General features: G+C 43.6%; 2 protein-coding genes across 2 annotated transcripts in view; both read right to left on the reverse strand.

The window, feature by feature from the left end:
• The window catches only part of LOC137249840 (uncharacterized), a 56,489-nt gene extending 46,106 nt beyond the window's left edge, over nt 1–10,383 (reverse strand). The window contains exon 1 of the mRNA XM_067781818.1: nt 1,904–10,383. Within this exon, the coding sequence (XP_067637919.1) occupies nt 8,775–10,217 (1,443 nt within the window). The 5' untranslated portion in view covers nt 10,218–10,383 and the 3' untranslated portion in view covers nt 1,904–8,774. The remainder of the gene's footprint in view (nt 1–1,903) is intronic.
• LOC137249839 (protein unc-93 homolog A) overlaps nt 1–20,895 on the reverse strand; it is a 114,317-nt gene that overhangs the window by 21,857 nt on the left and 71,565 nt on the right. The window lies entirely within an intron of this gene.

Consider the following 20,895-nt stretch of genomic DNA (forward strand, 5'->3'; position numbering starts at 1 on the left):
TGATCTAGGCGTTCTTTTTGATCCTAAACTGACTTTTAATACGCATATCTCATCAATGGTACGCAAAGCAACGGGTATACTCGGTTTTGTGAAGCGATGGGCTAAGGAGTTTAATGATCCGTATCTGACTAAGACCGTCTACACATCGTTGGTACGACCAATCTTAGAGTATTGTTCGTGTGTCTGGTGCCCAGGGTATCAAAACTTTATAAAGCGTATTGAGTCAGTACAGAAGCAATTCATTATATTTGCACTACGTGGTCTTAACTGGGATTCTAGTGTGCATTTGCCACCATATAGAAATAGGCTTCTCCTTATAAATCTGCCAACTTTAGAAAATCGAAGAACTTTACTCGGGGTAATGTTCATTCACAAGCTCATTATGGGCGAGATCGACTCATCTGATCTTGTTAGTCGACTAAATTTTGCTGTTCCTGGTAGAACGTCCAGGCACTTTGTGCCTTTTTATTTACCACTTTGCCGGCAAAATTTTGCCAAAAATAATCCACTGCGAAGTTGGTGTTCGCACCACAACAACTTGTATAACTGCATCAGTTTTGAATGTTCGTTTTTCGATTTGCATAATTCAATACTGTCACGTCTGCCCTGATATTTTGTACTTTCTTTCCTATGTATGGTTGAATTTAAATATTTTTAATTATAACATTAATTTTATGTTTTATATATCTTAGTAGTCGACCGCATTGTGTCTGTGTCGACTTTAATCCAAATAAATTAAATTAAATTAAATTAAATTAAATTTTTTAAATTGTATAATAATAACTTTTTTCTGGCAATAATACAGCTGACCGACAATTAAGTTTATCAAGAATATTACTAGGTGCGTTCATATAACAGCGTGTGTAAATGGATATAATTTTAAACCTTATAAATTTAAATGCTTTAATGGGCGTTTTCACATTGACCGGCACCGACCCCGACACAATTTTTCCAAAGTACTTACACATTATAAACGACACAACACACACAACAGCAACGGGAAACTAGATACGTGGACAGTAAAATGCCCGGGTACCCGGATTCCTGAACTGTACACAAGATATGTGAACGAGGCAGTTTCGGGTGCATATGTAACGATGTGTATTTATATATCCATCGGAGACTGAGTTACTGCAGATTACAAGAAATATTGGATAATACACAGCTACCCTATTGCTCGCGCATTACCCAAATTACTCGGGCCGCCGGCTCTAATGAAAACATGGCAGTTGTTGTTTTGGCGAGAAATCGAATCGTGTGATTACATCATATAGGGCACGTTTTACAGCACCATCCGAGATTCACTACTAAGGGCCGCACAGGAGGTGGGATAAACTGCGGCTCTAAAAATTACAGAAGGTGGAAACTACATATATAAAATGCACACAATATGTGTTATGGAATCGCATTTACAATGGAAGCAGTAAGGAAGGCGGTCGGCATGATGTGTTGGTGCACAGTGGCTAGTCATTGTCGGCTGGGGCGGGTCCTTGCCAACCTTACTGTTCCTGCGCCATAAACAGAAAAAAGTTCCTATCATGCCTATCAAAAAACTCAGCTGTCAGATTCAAAAAAAACCTGACAGAAGCGCAGAGACCCACTCAAAACGCTTATCAATACCAATTAAAACGACATCCGGTCGAACCGGATGCCACGGACAGACCGTTAACATGCAAGTATTTAAATTCAAATTCAAAAGAAATAACGCAAAAAAAATACCGAACCAGAAGCGACCGGTTACCAACTCTGAAAATCAAATAATAAAAAAAAGCTGAGAATTAAAATACAACAAAAGGGCCGAATATAACTTGGGGGCGCCGCGGGTGTTGTTGCGACGCCCGGTGCTAGACCCACCCTCAAAATCCATGGCCACCGACGCACCTATTTTTCGGTGGCCCCTTACCTGTATACCCTACGTGCCTTCTAAGTAAAAAAGAACGCCAGCATTCCCATTACTACAATGTTTTTATTGACAATTCATTCCTGTGAAACTTAGACTATATTTATATTTAATACATACTAGATAAATCTCTGAGGTTAAGACCAACGAACTTTTCCCCCTTTTTTTATTTCGCTAATTTTAACAACTAGTTTAATTAGCGGTATATTGAAAGCTTTTAAAAATAACAGAAAAAAAATGTTTTCGAAAGAAATTCCAAAATTTTGCTTCTAATTCTCCGTAACGTTATTGGGCTTTATTTATCCGTGTAAAACGGTATAGACAGAAATCTATTGAAAATTCCAAAATGTTCAAGGTTCTAAAGCAGTTCTCAAGTTTTCAATTTTTTTTTCTTTTCGAAATCGTTGTGGACATTTTCTTTTACATAGCTTTCCTTATGTAATAACTTAGAATTTATATAGGTAAATAGAAGAAATTAAATGACTTTTAAAATTTGTTAACAATTTTTGCGGGTACTTCCACGTTCACTACAGTAGGTTCTTTTTGATGAAATGCAGAACTAAAATTATCTCTCTCTATCTATTATTCAACTTGCAGATGCATACAATAAACTTAAAAATTGTATCATTAAACCCATTCGGAAATTTTAGTATCCGTACGGAATCCTTTTAATATATTTCACACGTCTTGGAATGTTTCGGAATTCAAAGTTACTAGGCGTTGAACAAATTTGATATATTTTCTTCCCCGGTTTTATTTCCGTGTTAATTATTTTAGTTTATCTCATCTTATTTTATTTTATCTTAAGTTAGTTTGTTTCATTTTATTTTATTTTATCTTAATTTAGTTTATTTCATTTGAGGTTATTTTATCTTAATTTAGTTTATTTCATTGTATTTTATTTTATCCTAATTTAGTTTACTTCGGGTTAGTTGAAGGAGAACTAGAAGTCAAAAAAAAGTATTCATGGAAGTTTATTGGCAACTTCCCTGTTCGATGAACCATATGTGACTCATAATAGCGTAGTGGAATGAGTTCATAAGTCACATGTGACTCATTTCTTTATACAACTTCGATGACGCTGTCTGGGTACGAGCGTGTCGTTATAGATATTTGTGAGTTCTAAGTGAGCGTATATCCAAAAGAACCGGACTTTAGGAAGTGGAAAAAATTTGGAAAAAAAGTGTTCCTCCTGTTTTTTTTCTAATACCCTTTTCTCATTTTTTCAACTATTGATTATACTTCCAACTTCACTCAAACAAAAGGGCGTACTTATACACGCTTTTGACCTTTATGTATCAATTTACTGCTATTTGATTCGTAACTTAAGTTATGTTTTTTTTTTTCTTCTATATGTTCACCTGGGACTCATTGAACGTGGTAATAAGATTGGTTTTGCTACGTTCCTGAGTCACATTTGAATCACCCCGAATTGAATAGCCAAAATAAGATAAATATATGCCAAATCATTTATAAAATAGTATTCTATAATATGTATTCCAATTATTCAATTAAGCAATACAAAAATTAATGGGCGTACGGCCTTCTCAAAGCGCTTGTCTAAAGCAGCGCATTCCTAATGCTATTGAAATGCATTCAATTTATCTTTAAATGGCTATGCTTATGGGTATATGAAAATGTAAATGTATGTGTGTTAATTACTCCAATCTAGTTAGTATAATACTGTCTATAATTTTAAATACTAAATCTTCTTATAAGTGGTTTCCAAAGTATCCTACTGTCGAATTCGGTTTTGGCAGATTATAATGGTCCGTAGTACGGAACGAACTCACCCATTGTTTTAACGTTGTGGTTATTGTATGTGGTATTGCCGCAGGCTTATAGCTGGCGGCCTGGCTGTTGTTGTTGTTGGCGTTGTATCATATGCTACTGCGTATGGAGTTTGTGGTGGTTTTGGTGTACCTTCATACGTACACGAATGCGCTTTAGGGTATTTCCCAATTTGTTCGCTTAATCCCTAATTGTCCAATTCTGGACTCTGCAATTGTCCGTCCTCAATTTGTGACATCAAGGGGTATCGTGGAGACAATAAGAAAGGAAAATCACCATGCAGTCAGCACAGACCACGTCACGATAATATGTGGCCGTTGTAGGTTGCCATACGAAAAAGTGAAATTGCGGCTAGTAGTAAAGCAGTCAGAATGGCAAATGTAAGTGAATTACCCACTTTGGAATGTAAGATTTTGTGTACGGTGAACAAATGTTGGTTATTAGTGTGGGATTAGTTACACTGCCTTTGAGAAGTCTTTTGATTCTACGGTGCTTTTAACTCGGTTCAGTTGTAACTGCGGAGCTGATTGTCGCTGCATTTCTTCCAGACGCGTCTGGAATTGCGATTTTGATGATATCAAATGTGACTTGCAGAAAATTAATGCAGTTTTAGGTTCGAAAAGTAGTATAAGATCCTTTTCATGTGCACAATGCGTATCGGCTTTAAAATTCAATTGGAAGTACGCTTGCCCTTAATTGGAAAATTTAAGAGCACAAATCCCCCACAGTTAACCAACTCAGCTCAATTTTTTTTTCCGGCAACTCGTCTAAGCAAATGTTGGTAATTCCATAATTTTTGTTCCTTTTTGTTTTAGCAGTGATAAATAATAATTTCTGGACACTTAGATAATCCTTTCCAACCTCTTTTTTCTTTTTTTTTCCGGAACAAGAAAAACGTGCTGGTTTTTTTTTTTTTTTACCTCTCGTGATGGCCGCTCAGTCTGTTCCCTTCTTTTCGATATTTTTCTTTTTATCGCCACTTTCACCACATCGCAAGGTGTGTTCGCGTGAACACGCTCCCAAGGGGATCATGGCCGTAGACCGCAGCAGCAGACCGTAACAAACCTGCTTCGCTTTGAAGACCTGACGATGAAGCGAACAGGAAACCGGATCCTCTGTGGGAAGCTACTGCCAGGGATCTCCGACGACAAGCAACGTGGGGCACGACTCACCCCTGAGATAAGAGTCTCAAAGTCCTACTACGAAGCTAGCCGGGCAACATAGGTCTATCAAAAAAAAACTAAGTCAAGTTGGGAATAATTTCTGTTTCCTAGTTATACGGGCTTTGCGGCAATTAGACATTTGTTATGGAGAACTCGTCAAAACTCCGAAAGATGATTCCTAGAGGTTATAGCTCCCACCGGAATGCAAAACAAAAAAAAGGTGTAGACATTTTGATCTGGAGAACTCGTCCAAACTCCGAAAGGCTAGTCCGACCTAAGCGTGGACTGCCAGGGTGTTCACGGTCCTCGGTGAGTACGCGTGTGAACAACCTATGAGGTCATTGCTCGGGGAGAATACTGGGCGAGATGTCCCCGACCGCCAAAACGCCCAGACAAAAAAAGTCCAATTGGTGGGTATATATAAAAAAAATCAAATTGTAAATTGGCAAAAGAAACGCCCTTGTTGGTTCATTGCGGACGAATATCCGAAGCATGGAAGCGACCTATCAATTTCCCGTTTAGGTCCTCGAGATCATACAATGCATTGCCTATCTTTCGAAGCACGCGACATTTCAGGTATTTGGGTAGGAATTTGGCGTTAATGCCCTGTTTGAAGTTACTTAAGGCAACGTTTTTTCGGAAAACTTCCTGACCTTCCTTGTAGTTGACCTGTCTAGAGCGCTTGTTATAGGTGGTTACTCCCCTATCCTTGGCCTGATCTAAATTTCTACGGATCTGCTCGCGAATATTAGTCAACTTGTCAGCTCGGCTTACTACCGTAACTTGGTCTTCCCGAAGGCTGCCGAGTTTCCCTAAAATGTTGTACGTTGAGGCATGCTGGACCATGTTTTGGCCATATAATGCAAAGTATGGAGAACACTGAATCGCCGTATGAAAATCACTTCTCAAAACTGATAAAATCTCGGGTATATGCTTATCCCAATCGGTATGGTCAGGTTTATCTTTTAGGAAAATCCTAATCTTAGAAACAATTTCTCTGTTGACGCGTTCGGATGCGTTCGCTTGGGGAGAATATAGCCCCGTCCTCACGTGCGTCACCCCGTAGTTTGCAAAAAATTGGTTCATTTCCTTCGAGATAAACTGTTTACCATTGTCACTGTGAATAAACTCAGGGACCCCTACAGCCGGAAAAATTTCTGAAGCGAAGTAATTTATAACGTTAACAGTGGTAGCTCTCTGCATGGGCTTTAGCCAAACGTATTTTGAAAAATGGTCTAGTACTATGAAAAGAAATTGATTTCGCCGCTTAGATCTCGGATACGGCCCTAGAAAGTCGCAATACAACCGCTGAAATGGCCTTTCGGATTCAAAGGTACTCCCTATAGGTGGTCTCGACTGCTGATTGGTGGGTTTTACCGTTTTGCAGGTGTCACAACGCTGGACGTAGTCCCTGACGTCCTTAGCCTGCTGCGGCCAGAAGTACTTCTGCCTAACACGTTCTAAGGTTTTCAGCCATCCGCCATGGTAACTCCGGTTAGCGTCATGTGCTAATCTCACTGCTTCCTCAGTCAACCCTTTTGGCAACCATAAACGCCACAGCGAGTCTTCTTCCCCTTCCATCCCCTTACGAAACTTAACTCTTTTGAAAATTACACCGTCCACCACTCGTAAATCCGGAAGTGATTCCTCGTTTTCGGTGACGGTCCGAATTAAGTCTAAATATTCGTTGCTGCAAAATTCGGGAGAGACTAAATCTATTTCTCCGGGCGTGGTAGTGAAAGTTAACTCGTCAACATCAAAACGCGACAGCGCGTCTGGTACTACATTCAGGGTGCCCTTACGATGTTCCATTCTAAAATCGTATCTTTGCAGTAAGAGTGACCATCTCGCCAACCTCCCGCTCAAGTCTTTTTGTGTCATCAACCACTTGAGACTGCAGTGGTCCGTAACAATCCGAAAAGGTAATCCTTCGACATAGGGTCGGAAACGCTTCACGCTAATTATGGCTGCAAGACATTCCAGCTCGGTTACTGTATAATTGCGTTGAGCATTATTCAGCTTTTTCGACACGAATGCGATTGGATGCTCAGCGCCATCATCATCGACCTGGAACAACACTCCGCCAACACCTACTTTGGAAGCGTCGCATTGTATTACGAATTCCCTTGAAAAGTCTGGTTGGGCCAAAACAGGGGCGGAACTCAAAGCTACTTTGAGCTTTTCGAAGGCCTCTATAGCTTCAGAGGTAAGCTTGAACGGGCCTGCTGACTTACGAAGACAGTCGGTCAAGGGACCTGCCAAGTCAGCAAAATTGGTAATAAACGCCCTGTACCAATTCGCCATGCCCACAAACCTACGCACTTGACGAGGGGATTTAGGGATCGGGAAGTTTTGCATTGCTTCTATTTTTCCCGGATCCACTTTCAAACACCCGCTGCCTATCAAGTAACCTAAGTAGCGTATTTCCTTCGTACAAAATTTACTTTTCTCGACGTTTATTGTCAGACCTGCGTCTCTCAAACAGTTGGCCACTTCCGCTAGCAAGTCCAGGTGGTCTTCAAAATTGGTACTACACACCATTAGATCATCTAGGTAGACGAAGACATTCTCCCGCAGACGCGAAGGGATTGCCTTGTCCATCAGCCTACTCATAGTCTGCGGTCCATTGCACAGACCAAATGGCATCACCTTGAAGTGGTACAGAGGCCTCCCCGGAACTGCGAATGCTGTTTTTTCCTTGGAGGACTCTGTCAATTTGATCTGGAAGAACGCGTCCTTCAGATCAATGCCACTAATAAAATGCGTATCCTTTAGTCTGCTCAATAAGCCGTTGATATGGGGCAGGGGGTACGAGTCCTTCTTAGTCACCGCGTTGACCTTCCTCGAATCTATGCATAGCCTAACTTTACCTGGTTTCCGGACCAGTACTACAGGACTACACCACGGGGAGTTGGATTCTTCGATAACTCCTAACTGTAGTAACCTGTCTAGTTCTCTAAAAGCTTCGGCTTGCCTCGGCGGCGAAAGAGGAAAATGCTTGCTTTTTATAGGCACAGCATCACCGGTGTCGATGTGATGCTCCACTAATTTAGTTTGCCCTAGGCCTAACTTCTCGTACGAAGGAAACGTCTCGATGACTTTTCGCAATTCTGATTTCTGGTTTGGTGACAATTCATGGAGGTTCGGTTCCTCTTCCTTTTCAAGTCTAACCTCAAGGCACTCTACGCTTGGGAATATTTCGGGAGCTAACGTAAATGCTCTCCAAAAATCTACCCCGAAGTATGCTTCTTGGAGCAATGAGGGAACAAGGTAAAAACGAATAACCTTTGTGATATTTTTAAAAGTGACCGGTAGGGATACTGAGCCTAAAATTTTTTGCTTGTTGCCGCCCGCGGTATATACGAACGCATGTAAGGGCTGATATTCGAAGCCGTTATCCTCTAGGAATTCTACTCCATTTTTCCCTAAGATGGAGACGTTGGCTCCCGAGTCTAACAACCCTACAAGAAAACTATTTTTAATTCTAGCCTTTACTAAAGGCCTTTCGTCCTCTGTAAGCGTTAACGTGGTGGCTTGCAGCAGTCTACGCTCCTGTACTCTCCTGTGGTATCTCTTCCTACATTTCAAAATATTTTCCGATACCGGGTAGTGTTCAAAAATGGTATGTCTTATGTGTTCGTACCTATGTTCCCTTTCTTCTAGGTCTGGTGAAAGCTGCGTCTGGCAAGCGACATCCCTATGCTGGCGTCGCAGAATTCTAATCGGCTCGCTCATCTCGGATGAAGACGTTTGACTCTCGGCTTCAGAACTGTCTGTACTGTCAGGGTAAGTTATTATTACTTTTGAGGGCTCTTCTGCCAGGGTACTACTGCACCTCGGAAGCTCACCACCTCCATGCAGAGATTCGCCCTCTGGGTCAGCGCACGGGACGACGCCTCGAGCACTGGCTGATGTGGGAGCTATGAAGCCGAACGAGGTTCCCCCGCCTTCTCGCTCGGGTACTGGTTTCCCTGCCTGCGATGGTCCCTAGGGCATTTAGGGGTGAATACACCCTTATACCCACATTTAAAACAAAAAGGACTTTTTATGGGTTCCTCAAAATATATATAGGAGTGCCCCATTCCCTGGCAATTCCAGCATTGGATTCCCGAGTAGTCCGGTCTTCTGCTGCGTCTATATTCCAGCGCCTCTATCTGCGGATCTATCTCGCCGTCCTCACCTTCCATCTTCATGTCCGGGGTTGTCACGCGTGCCTCGCTTACATGCCGTCCTGGGTAATTGGCTCCCAGCAGCTTGCTCTCTTTCAGCACTTGTTCACCTCTGCGTGCTACATCGCGTAGATCATGGAGGGTCCTTACGTCCGCATTAAAAAGCATTAGCTTAAGGCTACTGTTGACGTTCCTTTTTATTATGTCAATCAGTAGAAGCTCTGACATCGGCTCCCTTAAGCGCGCGTTCAAGGAGATTATGTCCGCGTGAAACACGTCATAACACTCACTTGCCTTTTGCTTGCGCATGGAGATCTCCATCATGATCTCGTGGTCCGTTTTCAAAGTGCCAAACTCTCTTTTTAACGAGTAGCACAAAAAGGCATATGTCGCATTTGGGTTTTGTTTTGTGAACAGCCAGTACCATTCTTCGGCTCGTCCCGAAAGGAATAAGTGGAAACTGGCCATTATTTGTTCGTCAGGGCATTGTGTGCGCTCACACAAGGTGTTTAATTTGAAGAGGAAATCGGCTACACTCCCAGTGCCGTCGAATGCGATTTTCCACTCCTGCGGTTTTACGGCTATGCTGCTTGGAGTCGGGTACATTGGTGGTACTACCGATGGCAATGGGTTACGGTCCATCCTACTCGCGTTCCTGTGTTGCTGGTTTGCTTGCTGCGTGGATTCGAGAGCGGCGTTGAGCTGGGCCATGTTGGCTCTAATTGAGCCCATCTCTCTCCGCATTTCCTCCTGCGAAGCCTGGAACAGTTGGTGTAGCACGTCCACCCACGAGCCTCCACGAGTGGCTTCGTCCTGCATTCCTACGGTATTCGCCCGATCACTTGCAGCGTCTCCGAAATTTCCAATCCCATGATTTGGTGGTAAAGCACCAGCTCCTTCGGGTGCGTAGATCTGCACATTGGGCATTAGCCCCGAGATGTCGTGCGCGTTCGCGTGACTGGTGCTTATGGGTCTGTCTATTTTGTCGCGCGGGTCGTTCAGGTCCGAGCCTATGTTGATTAGCGCGGGATCTCCGCGATGTCCCCCTACTGGGGTATGCACCACCAAGGGACGCCTAGCCTTGGAAAAAACCCCCCTATTACTACCGCCCCGGTTCTGGCTCCCTCGGAAGCTTCCCGCACTCCCAAACGGAGTAGTTCGGCCCTGTTGGCCGTACGACTGGTCGCGCGACATATCAAAAAAAAATCTGTTCAAGTGAAAAGAAAACTTTTGCCACGTGGGGCGTTTAGAAAAAAAAATTATATAAAATTTTTTTGAGCGCAAATATTTGCTAAAACCTCTGGTCGATAATCGTATCGGGTCGCAGAGATCAGCTCCCAAAAAAAAAATCCTCAGTTAATCAATGGGAATGCTGACATCCCATCCCCAGAAGGCCGCAGGTTAGGCAAAAAAAAAATTTGATACAAACACATTCATACTTGGCCCTAGTGCTCCCAACCGCAATCGAGGGGGGGGGTCTTAAGGCCCCCCTCCGAGATTGGTTGGGGCCACCAGGGTCCGCTCCAGGCACACACGAGTAGGTCTCAACACGCCCAGCCGCAACGCAGGGGCAGTCTCCAGGGGCTTGCCCCTGGGACTGGTTGGGGGTGTTGAGGCCTCCCGTCCATTCTCGCTGGACACCCCTCCTGCCTCCGCCGCAATGGGTGGAGCGGCTTCGAAACCGCTCCCCCAGTCTGGTGGGACAGCAAGGGGTGCCACTCTGAATCCCAGCTCAACCCGTCACAATCCAGGTGGCACTATGTGTTGCCACCTGAGACGTGGGATGAGCTGGGGTCCTACAACTCATACACTCACACACTCATACCAAGACGATACAAAATTCGGCAAGGAAACAAAAAAAAACTACTTTACAAAAAAAATTTAAACCCAATTAGCGGACAAAATTATTCCATAGCCGACTAACGGACCACATTCCGGGAAAATAAAAACCCCACTTACAAAAAAAAATAAAGTGCGTGCAGCACTGCCTCGCTGGGTGAAATAAAAAAAATCCGGATAACTTGACGTGTAGTCTCGTGACGCCTTCGACTACTGCCCCCAATGACCAGTCCGGACAACCTGATCCGTCAACCATTCCACCGCAACGCAGGTGGCTGCTTCTGTGGCTGCCCACCTCGGACTGGAGGAATGGTCAACTTCACACGTTGCCCGAACTGACCACTGAGACCAGCGCCTCAGGTGCCACGTTGGGCGCCATCTGTTATGGAATCGCATTTACAATGGAAGCAGTAAGGAAGGCGGTCGGCATGATGTGTTGGTGCACAGTGGCTAGTCATTGTCGGCTGGGGCGGGTCTTTGCCAACCTTACTGTTCCTGCGCCATAAACAGAAAAAAGTTCCTATCATGCCTATCAAAAAACTCAGCTGTCAGATTCAAAAAAAACCTGACAGAAGCGCAGAGACCCACTCAAAACGCTTATCAATACCAATTAAAACGACATCCGGTCGAACCGGATGCCACGGACAGACCGTTAACATGCAAGTATTTAAATTCAAATTCAAAAGAAATAACGCAAAAAAAATACCGAACGAGAAGCGACCGGTTACCAACTCTGAAAATCAAATAATAAAAAAAAGCTGAAAATTAAAATACAACAAAAGGGCCGAATATAACTTGGGGGCGCCGCGGGTGTTGTTGCGACGCCCGGTGCTAGACCCACCCTCAAAATCCATGGCCACCGACGCACCTATTTTTCGGTGGCCCCTTACCTGTATACCCTACGTGCCTTCTAAGTAAAAAAGAACGCCAGCATTCCCATTACTACAATGTTTTTATTGACAATTCATTCCTGTGAAACTTAGACTATATTTATATTTAATACATACTAGATAAATCTCTGAGGTTAAGACCAACGAACTTTTCCCCCTTTTTTTATTTCGCTAATTTTAACAACTAGTTTAATTAGCGGCATATTGAAAGCTTTTAAAAATAACAGGAAAAAAATGTTTTCGAAAGAAATTCCAAAATTTTGCTTCTAATTCTCCGTAACGTTATTGGGCTTTATTTATCCGTGTAAAACGGTATAGACAGAAATCTATTGAAAATTCCAAAATGTTCAAGGTTCTAAAGCAGTTCTCAAGTTTTCAATTTTTTTTTCTTTTCGAAATCGTTGTGGACATTTTCTTTTACATAGCTTTCCTTATGTAATAACTTAGAATTTATATAGGTAAATAGAAGAAATTAAATGACTTTTAAAATTTGTTGACAATTTTTGCGGGTACTTCCACGTTCACTACAATAGGTTCTTTTTGATGAAATGCAGAACTAAAATTATCTCTCTCTATCTATTATTCAACTTGCAGATGCATACAATAAACTTAAAAATTGTATCATTAAACCCATTCGGAAATTTTAGTATCCGTACGGAATCCTTTTAATATATTTCACACGTCTTGGAATGTTTCGGAATTCAAAGTTACTAGGCGTTGAACAAATTTGATATATTTTCTTCCCCGGTTTTATTTCCGTGTTAATTATTTTAGTTTATCTCATCTTATTTTATTTTATCTTAAGTTAGTTTGTTTCATTTTATTTTATTTTATCTTAATTTAGTTTATTTCATTTGAGGTTATTTTATCTTAATTTAGTTTATTTCATTGTATTTTATTTTATCCTAATTTAGTTTACTTCGGGTTAGTTGAAGGAGAACTAGAAGTCAAAAAAAAGTATTCATGGAAGTTTATTGGCAACTTCCCTGTTCGATGAACCATATGTGACTCATAATAGCGTAGTGGAATGGGTTCATAAGTCACATGTGACTCATTTCTTTATACAACTTTGATGACGCTGTCTGGGTACGAGCGTGTCGTTATAGATATTTGTGAGTTCTAAGTGAGCGTATATCCAAAAGAACCGGACTTTAGGAAGTGGAAAAAAATTTGGAAAAAAAGTGTTCCTCCTGTTTTTTTTCTAATACCCTTTTCTCATTTTTTCAATTATTGATTATACTTCCAACTTCACTCAAACAAAAGGGCGTACTTATACACGCTTTTGACCTTTATGTATCAATTTACTGCTATTTGATTCGTAACTTAAGTTATGTTTTTTTTTTTCTTCTATATGTTCACCTGGGACTCATTGAACGTGGTAACAAGATTGGTTTTGCTACGTTCCTGAGTCACATTTGAATCACCCCGAATTGAATAGCCAAAATAAGATAAATATATGCAAAATCATTTATAAAATAGTATTCTATAATATGTATTCCAATTATTCAATTAAGCAATACAAAAATTAATGGGCGTACGGCCTTCTCAAAGCGCTTGTCTAAAGCAGCGCATTCCTAATGCTATTGAAATGCATTCAATTTATCTTTAAATGGCTATGCTTATGGGTATATGAAAATGTAAATGTATGTGTGTTAATTACTCCAATCTAGTTAGTATAATACTTTCTATAATTTTAAATACTAAATCTTCTTATAAGTGGTTTCCAAAGTATCCTACTGTCGAATTCGGTTTTGGCAGATTATAATGGTCCGTAGTACGGAACGAACTCACCCATTGTTTTAACGTTGTGGTTATTGTATGTGGTATTGCCGCAGGCTTATAGCTGGCGGCCTGGCTGTTGTTGTTGTTGGCGTTGTATCATATGCTACTGCGTATGGAGTTTGTGGTGGTTTTGGTGTACCTTCATACGTACACGAATGCGCTTTAGGGTATTTCCCAATTTGTTCGCTTAATCCCTAATTGTCCAATTCTGGACTCTGCAATTGTCCGTCCTCAATTTGTGACATCAAGGGGTATCGTGGAGACAATAAGAAAGGAAAATCACCATGCAGTCAGCACAGACCACGTCACGATAATATGTGGCCGTTGTAGGTTGCCATACGAAAAAGTGAAATTGCGGCTAGTAGTAAAGCAGTCAGAATGGCAAATGTAAGTGAATTACCCACTTTGGAATGCAGGTAAGATTTTGTGTACGGTGAACAAATGTTGGTTATTAGTGGGGGATTAGTTACACTGCCTTTGAGAAGTCTTTTGATTCTACGGTGCTTTTAACTCGGTTCAGTTGTAACTGCGGAGCTGATTGTCGCTGCATTTCTTCCAGACGCGTCTGGAATTGCGATTTTGATGATATCAAATGTGACTTGCAGAAAATTAATGCAGTTTTAGGTTCGAAAAGTAGTATAAGATCCTTTTCATGTGCACAATGCGTATCGGCTTTAAAATTCAATTGGAAGTACGCTTGCCCTTAATTGGAAAATTTAAGAGCACAAATCCCCCACAGTTAACCAACTCAGCTCAATTTTTTTTTCCGGCAACTCGTCTAAGCAAATGTTGGTAATTCCATAATTTTTGTTCCTTTTTGTTTTAGCAGTGATAAATAATAATTTCTGGACACTTAGATAATCCTTTCCAACCTCTTTTTTCTTTTTGTTCCGGAACAAGAAAAACGTGCTGGTTTTTTTTTTTTTACCTCTCGTGATGGCCGCTCAGTCTGTTCCCTTCTTTTCGATATTTTTCTTTTTATCGCCACTTTCACCACATCGCTAGGTGTGTTCGCGTGAACACGCTCCCAAGGGGATCATGGCCGTAGACCGCAGCAGCAGACCGTAACAAACCTGCTTCGCTTTGAAGACCTGACGATGAAGCGAACAGGAAACCGGATCCTCTGTGGGAAGCTACTGCCAGGGATCTCCGACGACAAGCAACGTGGGGCACGACTCACCCCTGAGATAAGAGTCTCAAAGTCCTACTACGAAGCTAGCCGGGCAACATAGGTCTATCAAAAAAAAACTAAGTCAAGTTGGGAATAATTTCTGTTTCCTAGTTATACGGGCTTTGCGGCAATTAGACATTTGTTATGGAGAACTCGTCAAAACTCCGAAAGATGATTCCTAGAGGTTATAGCTCCCACCGGAATGCAAAACAAAAAAAAGGTGTAGACATTTTGATCTGGAGAACTCGTCCAAACTCCGAAAGGCTAGTCCGACCTAAGCGTGGACTGCCAGGGTGTTCACGGTCCTCGGTGAGTACGCGTGTGAACAACCTATGAGGTCATTGCTCGGGGAGAATACTGGGCGAGATGTCCCCGACCGCCAAAACGCCCAGACAAAAAAAGTCCAATTGGTGGGTATATATAAAAAAAATCAAATTGTAAATTGGCAAAAGAAACGCCCTTGTTGGTTCATTGCGGACGAATATCCGAAGCATGGAAGCGACCTATCAATTTCCCGTTTAGGTCCTCGAGATCATACAATGCATTGCCTATCTTTCGAAGCACGCGACATTTCAGGTATTTGGGTAGGAATTTGGCGTTAATGCCCTGTTTGAAGTTACTTAAGGCAAAGTTTTTTCGGAAAACTTCCTGACCTTCCTTGTAGTTGACCTGTCTAGAGCGCTTGTTATAGGTGGTTACTCCCCTATCCTTGGCCTGATCTAAATTTCTACGGATCTGCTCGCGAATATTAGTCAACTTGTCAGCTCGGCTTACTACCGTAACTTGGTCTTCCCGAAGGCTGCCGAGTTTCCCTAAAATGTTGTACGATGACGCATGCTGGACCATGTTTTGGCCATATAATGCAAAGTATGGAGAACACTGAATCGCCGTATGAAAATCACTTCTCAAAACTGATAAAATCTCGGGTATATGCTTATCCCAATCGGTATGGTCAGGTTTATCTTTTAGGAAAATCCTAATCTTAGAAACAATTTCTCTGTTGACGCGTTCGGATGCGTTCGCTTGGGGAGAATATAGCCCCGTCCTCACGTGCGTCACCCCGTAGTTTGCAAAAAATTGGTTCATTTCCTTCGAGATAAACTGTTTACCATTGTCACTGTGAATAAACTCAGGGACCCCTACAGCCGGAAAAATTTCTGAAGCGAAGTAATTTATAACGTTAACAGTGGTAGCTCTCTGCATGGGCTTTAGCCAAACGTATTTTGAAAAATGGTCTAGTACTATGAAAAGAAATTGATTTCGCCGCTTAGATCTCGGATACGGCCCTAGAAAGTCGCAATACAACCGCTGAAATGGCCTTTCGGATTCAAAGGTACTCCCTATAGGTGGTCTCGACTGCTGATTGGTGGGTTTTACCGTTTTGCAGGTGTCACAAGGCTGGACGTAGTCCCTGACGTTCTTAGCCTGCTGCGGCCAGAAGTACTTCTGCCTAACACGTTCTAAGGTTTTCAGCCATCCGCCATGGTAACTCCGGTTAGCGTCATGTGCTAATCTCACTGCTTCCTCAGTCAACCCTTTTGGCAACCATAAACGCCACAGCGAGTCTTCTTCCCCTTCCATCCCCTTACGAAACTTAACTCTTTTGAAAATTACACCGTCCACCACTCGTAAATCCGGAAGTGATTCCTCGTTTTCGGTGACGGTCCGAATTAAGTCTAAATATTCGTTGCTGCAAAATTCGGGAGAGACTAAATCTATTTCTCCGGGCGTGGTAGTGAAAGTTAACTCGTCAACATCAAAACGCGACAGCGCGTCTGGTACTACATTCAGGGTGCCCTTACGATGTTCCATTCTAAAATCGTATCCTTGCAGTAAGAGTGACCATCTCGCCAACCTCCCGCTCAAGTCTTTTTGTGTCATCAACCACTTGAGACTGCAGTGGTCCGTAACAATCCGAAAAGGTAATCCTTCGACATAGGGTCGGAAACGCTTCACGCTAATTATGGCTGCAAGACATTCCAGCTCGGTTACTGTATAATTGCGTTGAGCATTATTCAGCTTTTTCGACACGAATGCAATTGGATGCTCAGCGCCATCATCATCGACCTGGAACAACACTCCGCCAACACCTACTTTGGAAGCGTCGCATTGTATTACGAATTCCCTTGAAAAGTCTGGTTGGGCCAAAACAGGGGCGGAACTCAAAGCTACTTTGAGCTTTTCGAAGGCCTCTATAGCTTCAGAGGTAAGCTTGAACGGGCCTGCTGACTTACGAAGACAGTCGGTCAAGGGACCTGCCAAGTCAGCAAAATTGGTAATAAACGCCCTGTACCAATTCGCCATGCCCACAAACCTACGCACTTGACGAGGGGATTTAGGGATCGGGAAGTTTTGCATTGCTTCTATTTTTCCCGGATCCACTTTCAAACACCCGCTGCCTATCAAGTAACCTAAGTAGCGTATTTCCTTCTGACAAAATTTACTTTTCTCGACGTTTATTGTCAGACCTGCGTCTCTCAAACAGTTGGCCACTTCCGCTAGCAAGTCCAGGTGGTCTTCAAAATTGGTACTACACACCATTAGATCATCTAGGTAGACGAAGACATTCTCCCGCAGACGCGAAGGGATTGCCTTGTCCATCAGCCTACTCATAGTCTGCGGTCCATTGCACAGACCAAATGGCATCACCTTGAAGTGGTACAGAGGCCTCCCCGGAACTGCGAATGCTGTTTTTTCCTTGGAGGACTCTGTCAATTTGATCTGGAAGAACGCGTCCTTCAGATAAATGCCACTAATAAAATGCGTATCCTTTAGTCTGCTCAATAAGCCGTTGATATGGGGCAGGGGGTACGAGTCCTTCTTAGTCACCGCGTTGACCTTCCTCGAATCTATGCATAGCCTAACTTTACCTGGTTTCCGGACCAGTACTACAGGACTACACCACGGGGAGTTGGATTCTTCGATAACTCCTAACTGTAGTAACCTGTCTAGTTCTCTAAAAGCTTCGGCTTGCCACGGCGGAGAAAGAGGAAAATGCTTGCTTTTTATAGGCACAGCATCACCGGTGTCGATGTGATGCTCCACTAATTTAGTTTGCCCTAGGCCTAACTTCTCGTACGAAGGAAACGTCTCGATGACTTTTCGCAATTCTGATTTCTGGTTTGGTGACAATTCATGGAGGTTCGGTTCCTCTTCCTTTTCAAGTCTAACCTCAAGGCACTCTACGCTTGGGAATATTTCGGGAGCTAACGCAAATGCTCTCCAAAAATCTACCCCGAAGTATGCTTCTTGGAGCAATGAGGGAACAAGGTAAAAACGAATAACCTTTGTGATATTTTTAAAAGTGACCGGTAGGGATACTGAGCCTAAAATTTTTTGCTTGTTGCCGCCCGCGGTATATACGAACGCATGTAAGGGCTGATATTCGAAGCCGTTATCCTCTAGGAATTCTACTCCATTTTTCCCTAAGATGGAGACGTTGGCTCCCGAGTCTAACAACCCTACAAGAAAACTATTTTTAATTCTAGCCTTTACTAAAGGCCTTTCGTCCTCTGTAAGCGTTAACGTGGTGGCTTGCAGCAGTCTACGCTCCTGTACTCTCCTGTGGTATCTCTTCCTACATTTCAAAATATTTTCCGATACCGGGTAGTGTTCAAAAATGGTATGTCTTATGTGTTCGTACCTATGTTCCCTTTCTTCTAGGTCTGGTGAAAGTTGCGTCTGGCAAGCGACATCCCTATGCTGGCGTTGCAGAATTCTAATCGGCTCGCTCATCGCGGATGAAGACGTTTGACTCTCGGCTTCAGAACTGTCTGTACTGGCAGGGTAAGTTATTATTACTTTTGAGGGCTCTTCTGCCAGGGTACTACTGCACCTCGGAAGCTCACCACCTCCATGCAGAGATTCGCCCTCTGGGTCAGCGCACGGGACGACGCCTCGAGCACTGGCTGATGTGGGAGCTATGAAGCCGAACGAGGTTCCCCCGCCTTCTCGCTCGGGTACTGGTTTCCCTGCCTGCGATGGTCCCTAGGGCATTTAGGGGTGAATACACCCTTATACCCACATTTAAAACAAAAAGGACTTTTTATGGGTTCCTCACAATATATATAGGAGTGCCCCATTCCCTGGCAATTCCAGCATTGGATTCCGGAGTAGTCCAGTCTTCTGCTGCGTCTATATTCCAGCGCCTCTATCTGCGGATCTATCTCGCCGTCCTCACCTTCCATCTTCATGTCCGGGGTTGTCACGCGTGCCTCGCTTACATGCCGTCCTGGGTAATTGGCTCCCAGCAGCTTGCTCTCTTTCAGCACTTGTTCACCTCTGCGTGCTACATCGCGTAGATCATGGAGGGTCCTTACGTCCGCATTAAAAAGCATTAGCTTAAGGCTACTGTTGACGTTCCTTTTTATTATGTCAATCAGTAGAAGCTCTGACATCGGCTCCCTTAAGCGCGCGTTCAAGGAGATTATGTCCGCGTGAAACACGTCATAACACTCACTTGCCTTTTGCTTGCGCATGGAGATCTCCATCATGATCTCGTGGTCCGTTTTCAAAGTGCCAAACTCTCTTTTTAACGAGTAGCACAAAAAGGCATATGTCGCATTTGGGTTTTGTTTTGTGAACAGCCAGTACCATTCTTCGGCTCGTCCCGAAAGGAATAAGTGGAAACTGGCCATTATTTGTTCGTCAGGGCATTGTGTGCGCTCACACAAGGTGTTTAATTTGAAGAGGAAATCGGCTACACTCCCAGTGCCGTCGAATGCGATTTTCCACTCCTGCGGTTTTACGGCTATGCTGCTTGGAGTCGGGTACATTGGTGGTACTACCGATGGCAATGGGTTACGGTCCATCCTACTCGCGTTCCTGTGTTGCTGGTTTGCTTGCTGCGTGGATTCGAGAGCGGCGTTGAGCTGGGCCATGTTGGCTCTAATTGAGCCCATCTCTCTCCGCATTTCCTCCTGCGAAGCCTGGAACAGTTGGTGTAGCAAGTCCACCCACGAGCCTCCACGAGTGGCTTCGTCCTGCATTCCTACGGTATTCGCCCGATCACTTGCAGCGTCTCCGAAATTTCCAATCCCATGATTTGGTGGTAAAGCACCAGCTCCTTCGGGTGCGTAGATCTGCACATTGGGCATTAGCCCCGAGATGTCGTGCGCGTTCGCGTGACTGGTGCTTATGGGTCTGTCTATTTTGTCGCGCGGGTCGTTCAGGTCCGAGCCTATGTTGATTAGCGCGGGATCTCCGCGATGTCCCCCTACTGGGGTATGCACCACCAAGGGACGCCTAGCCTTGGAAAAAACCCCCTTATTACTACCGCCCCGGTTCTGGCTCCCTCGGAAGCTTCCCGCACTCCCAAACGGAGTAGTTCGGCCCTGTTGGCCGTACGACTGATCGCGCGACATATCAAAAAAAAATCTGTTCAAGTGAAAAGAAAACTTTTGCCACGTGGGGCGTTTAGAAAAAAAAATTATATAAAATTTTTTTGAGCGCAAATATTTGCTAAAACCTCTGGTCGATAATCGTATCGGGTCGCAGAGATCAGCTCCCAAAAAAAAAATCCTCAGTTAATCAATGGGAATGCTGACATCCCATCCCCAGAAGGCCGCAGGTTAGGCAAAAAAAAAATTTGATACAAACACATTCATACTTGGCCCTAGTGCTCCCAACCGCAATCGAGGGGGCGTCTTAAGGCCCCCCTCCGAGATTGGTTGGGGCCACCAGGGTCCGCTCCAGGCACACACGAGTAGGTCTCAACACGCCCAGCCGCAACGTAGGGGCAGTCTCCAGGGGCTTGCCCCTGGGACTGGTTGGGGGTGTTGAGGCCTCCCGTCCATTCTCGCTGGACACCCCTCCTGCCTCCGCCGCAATGGGTGGAGCGGCTTCGAAACCGCTCCCCCAGTCTGGTGGGACAGCAAGGGGTGCCACTCTGAATCCCAGCTCAACACGTCACAATCCAGGTGGCACTATGTGTTGCCACCTGAGACGTGGGATGAGCTGGGGTCCTACAACTCATACACTCACACACTCATACCAAGACGATACAAAATTCGGCAAGGAAATAAAAAAAAACTACTTTACAAAAAAAATTTAAACCCAATTAGCGGACAAAATTATTCCATAGCCGACTAACGGACCACATTCCGGGAAAATAAAAACCCCACTTACAAAAAAAAATAAAGTGCGTGCAGCACTGCCTCGCTGGGTGAAATAAAAAAATCCGGATAACTTG

This window comes from Eurosta solidaginis, chromosome 4 (assembly GCF_040869045.1).
Source record: "Eurosta solidaginis isolate ZX-2024a chromosome 4, ASM4086904v1, whole genome shotgun sequence".
Classification (NCBI taxonomy): Eukaryota; Metazoa; Arthropoda; class Insecta; order Diptera; family Tephritidae; genus Eurosta; species Eurosta solidaginis.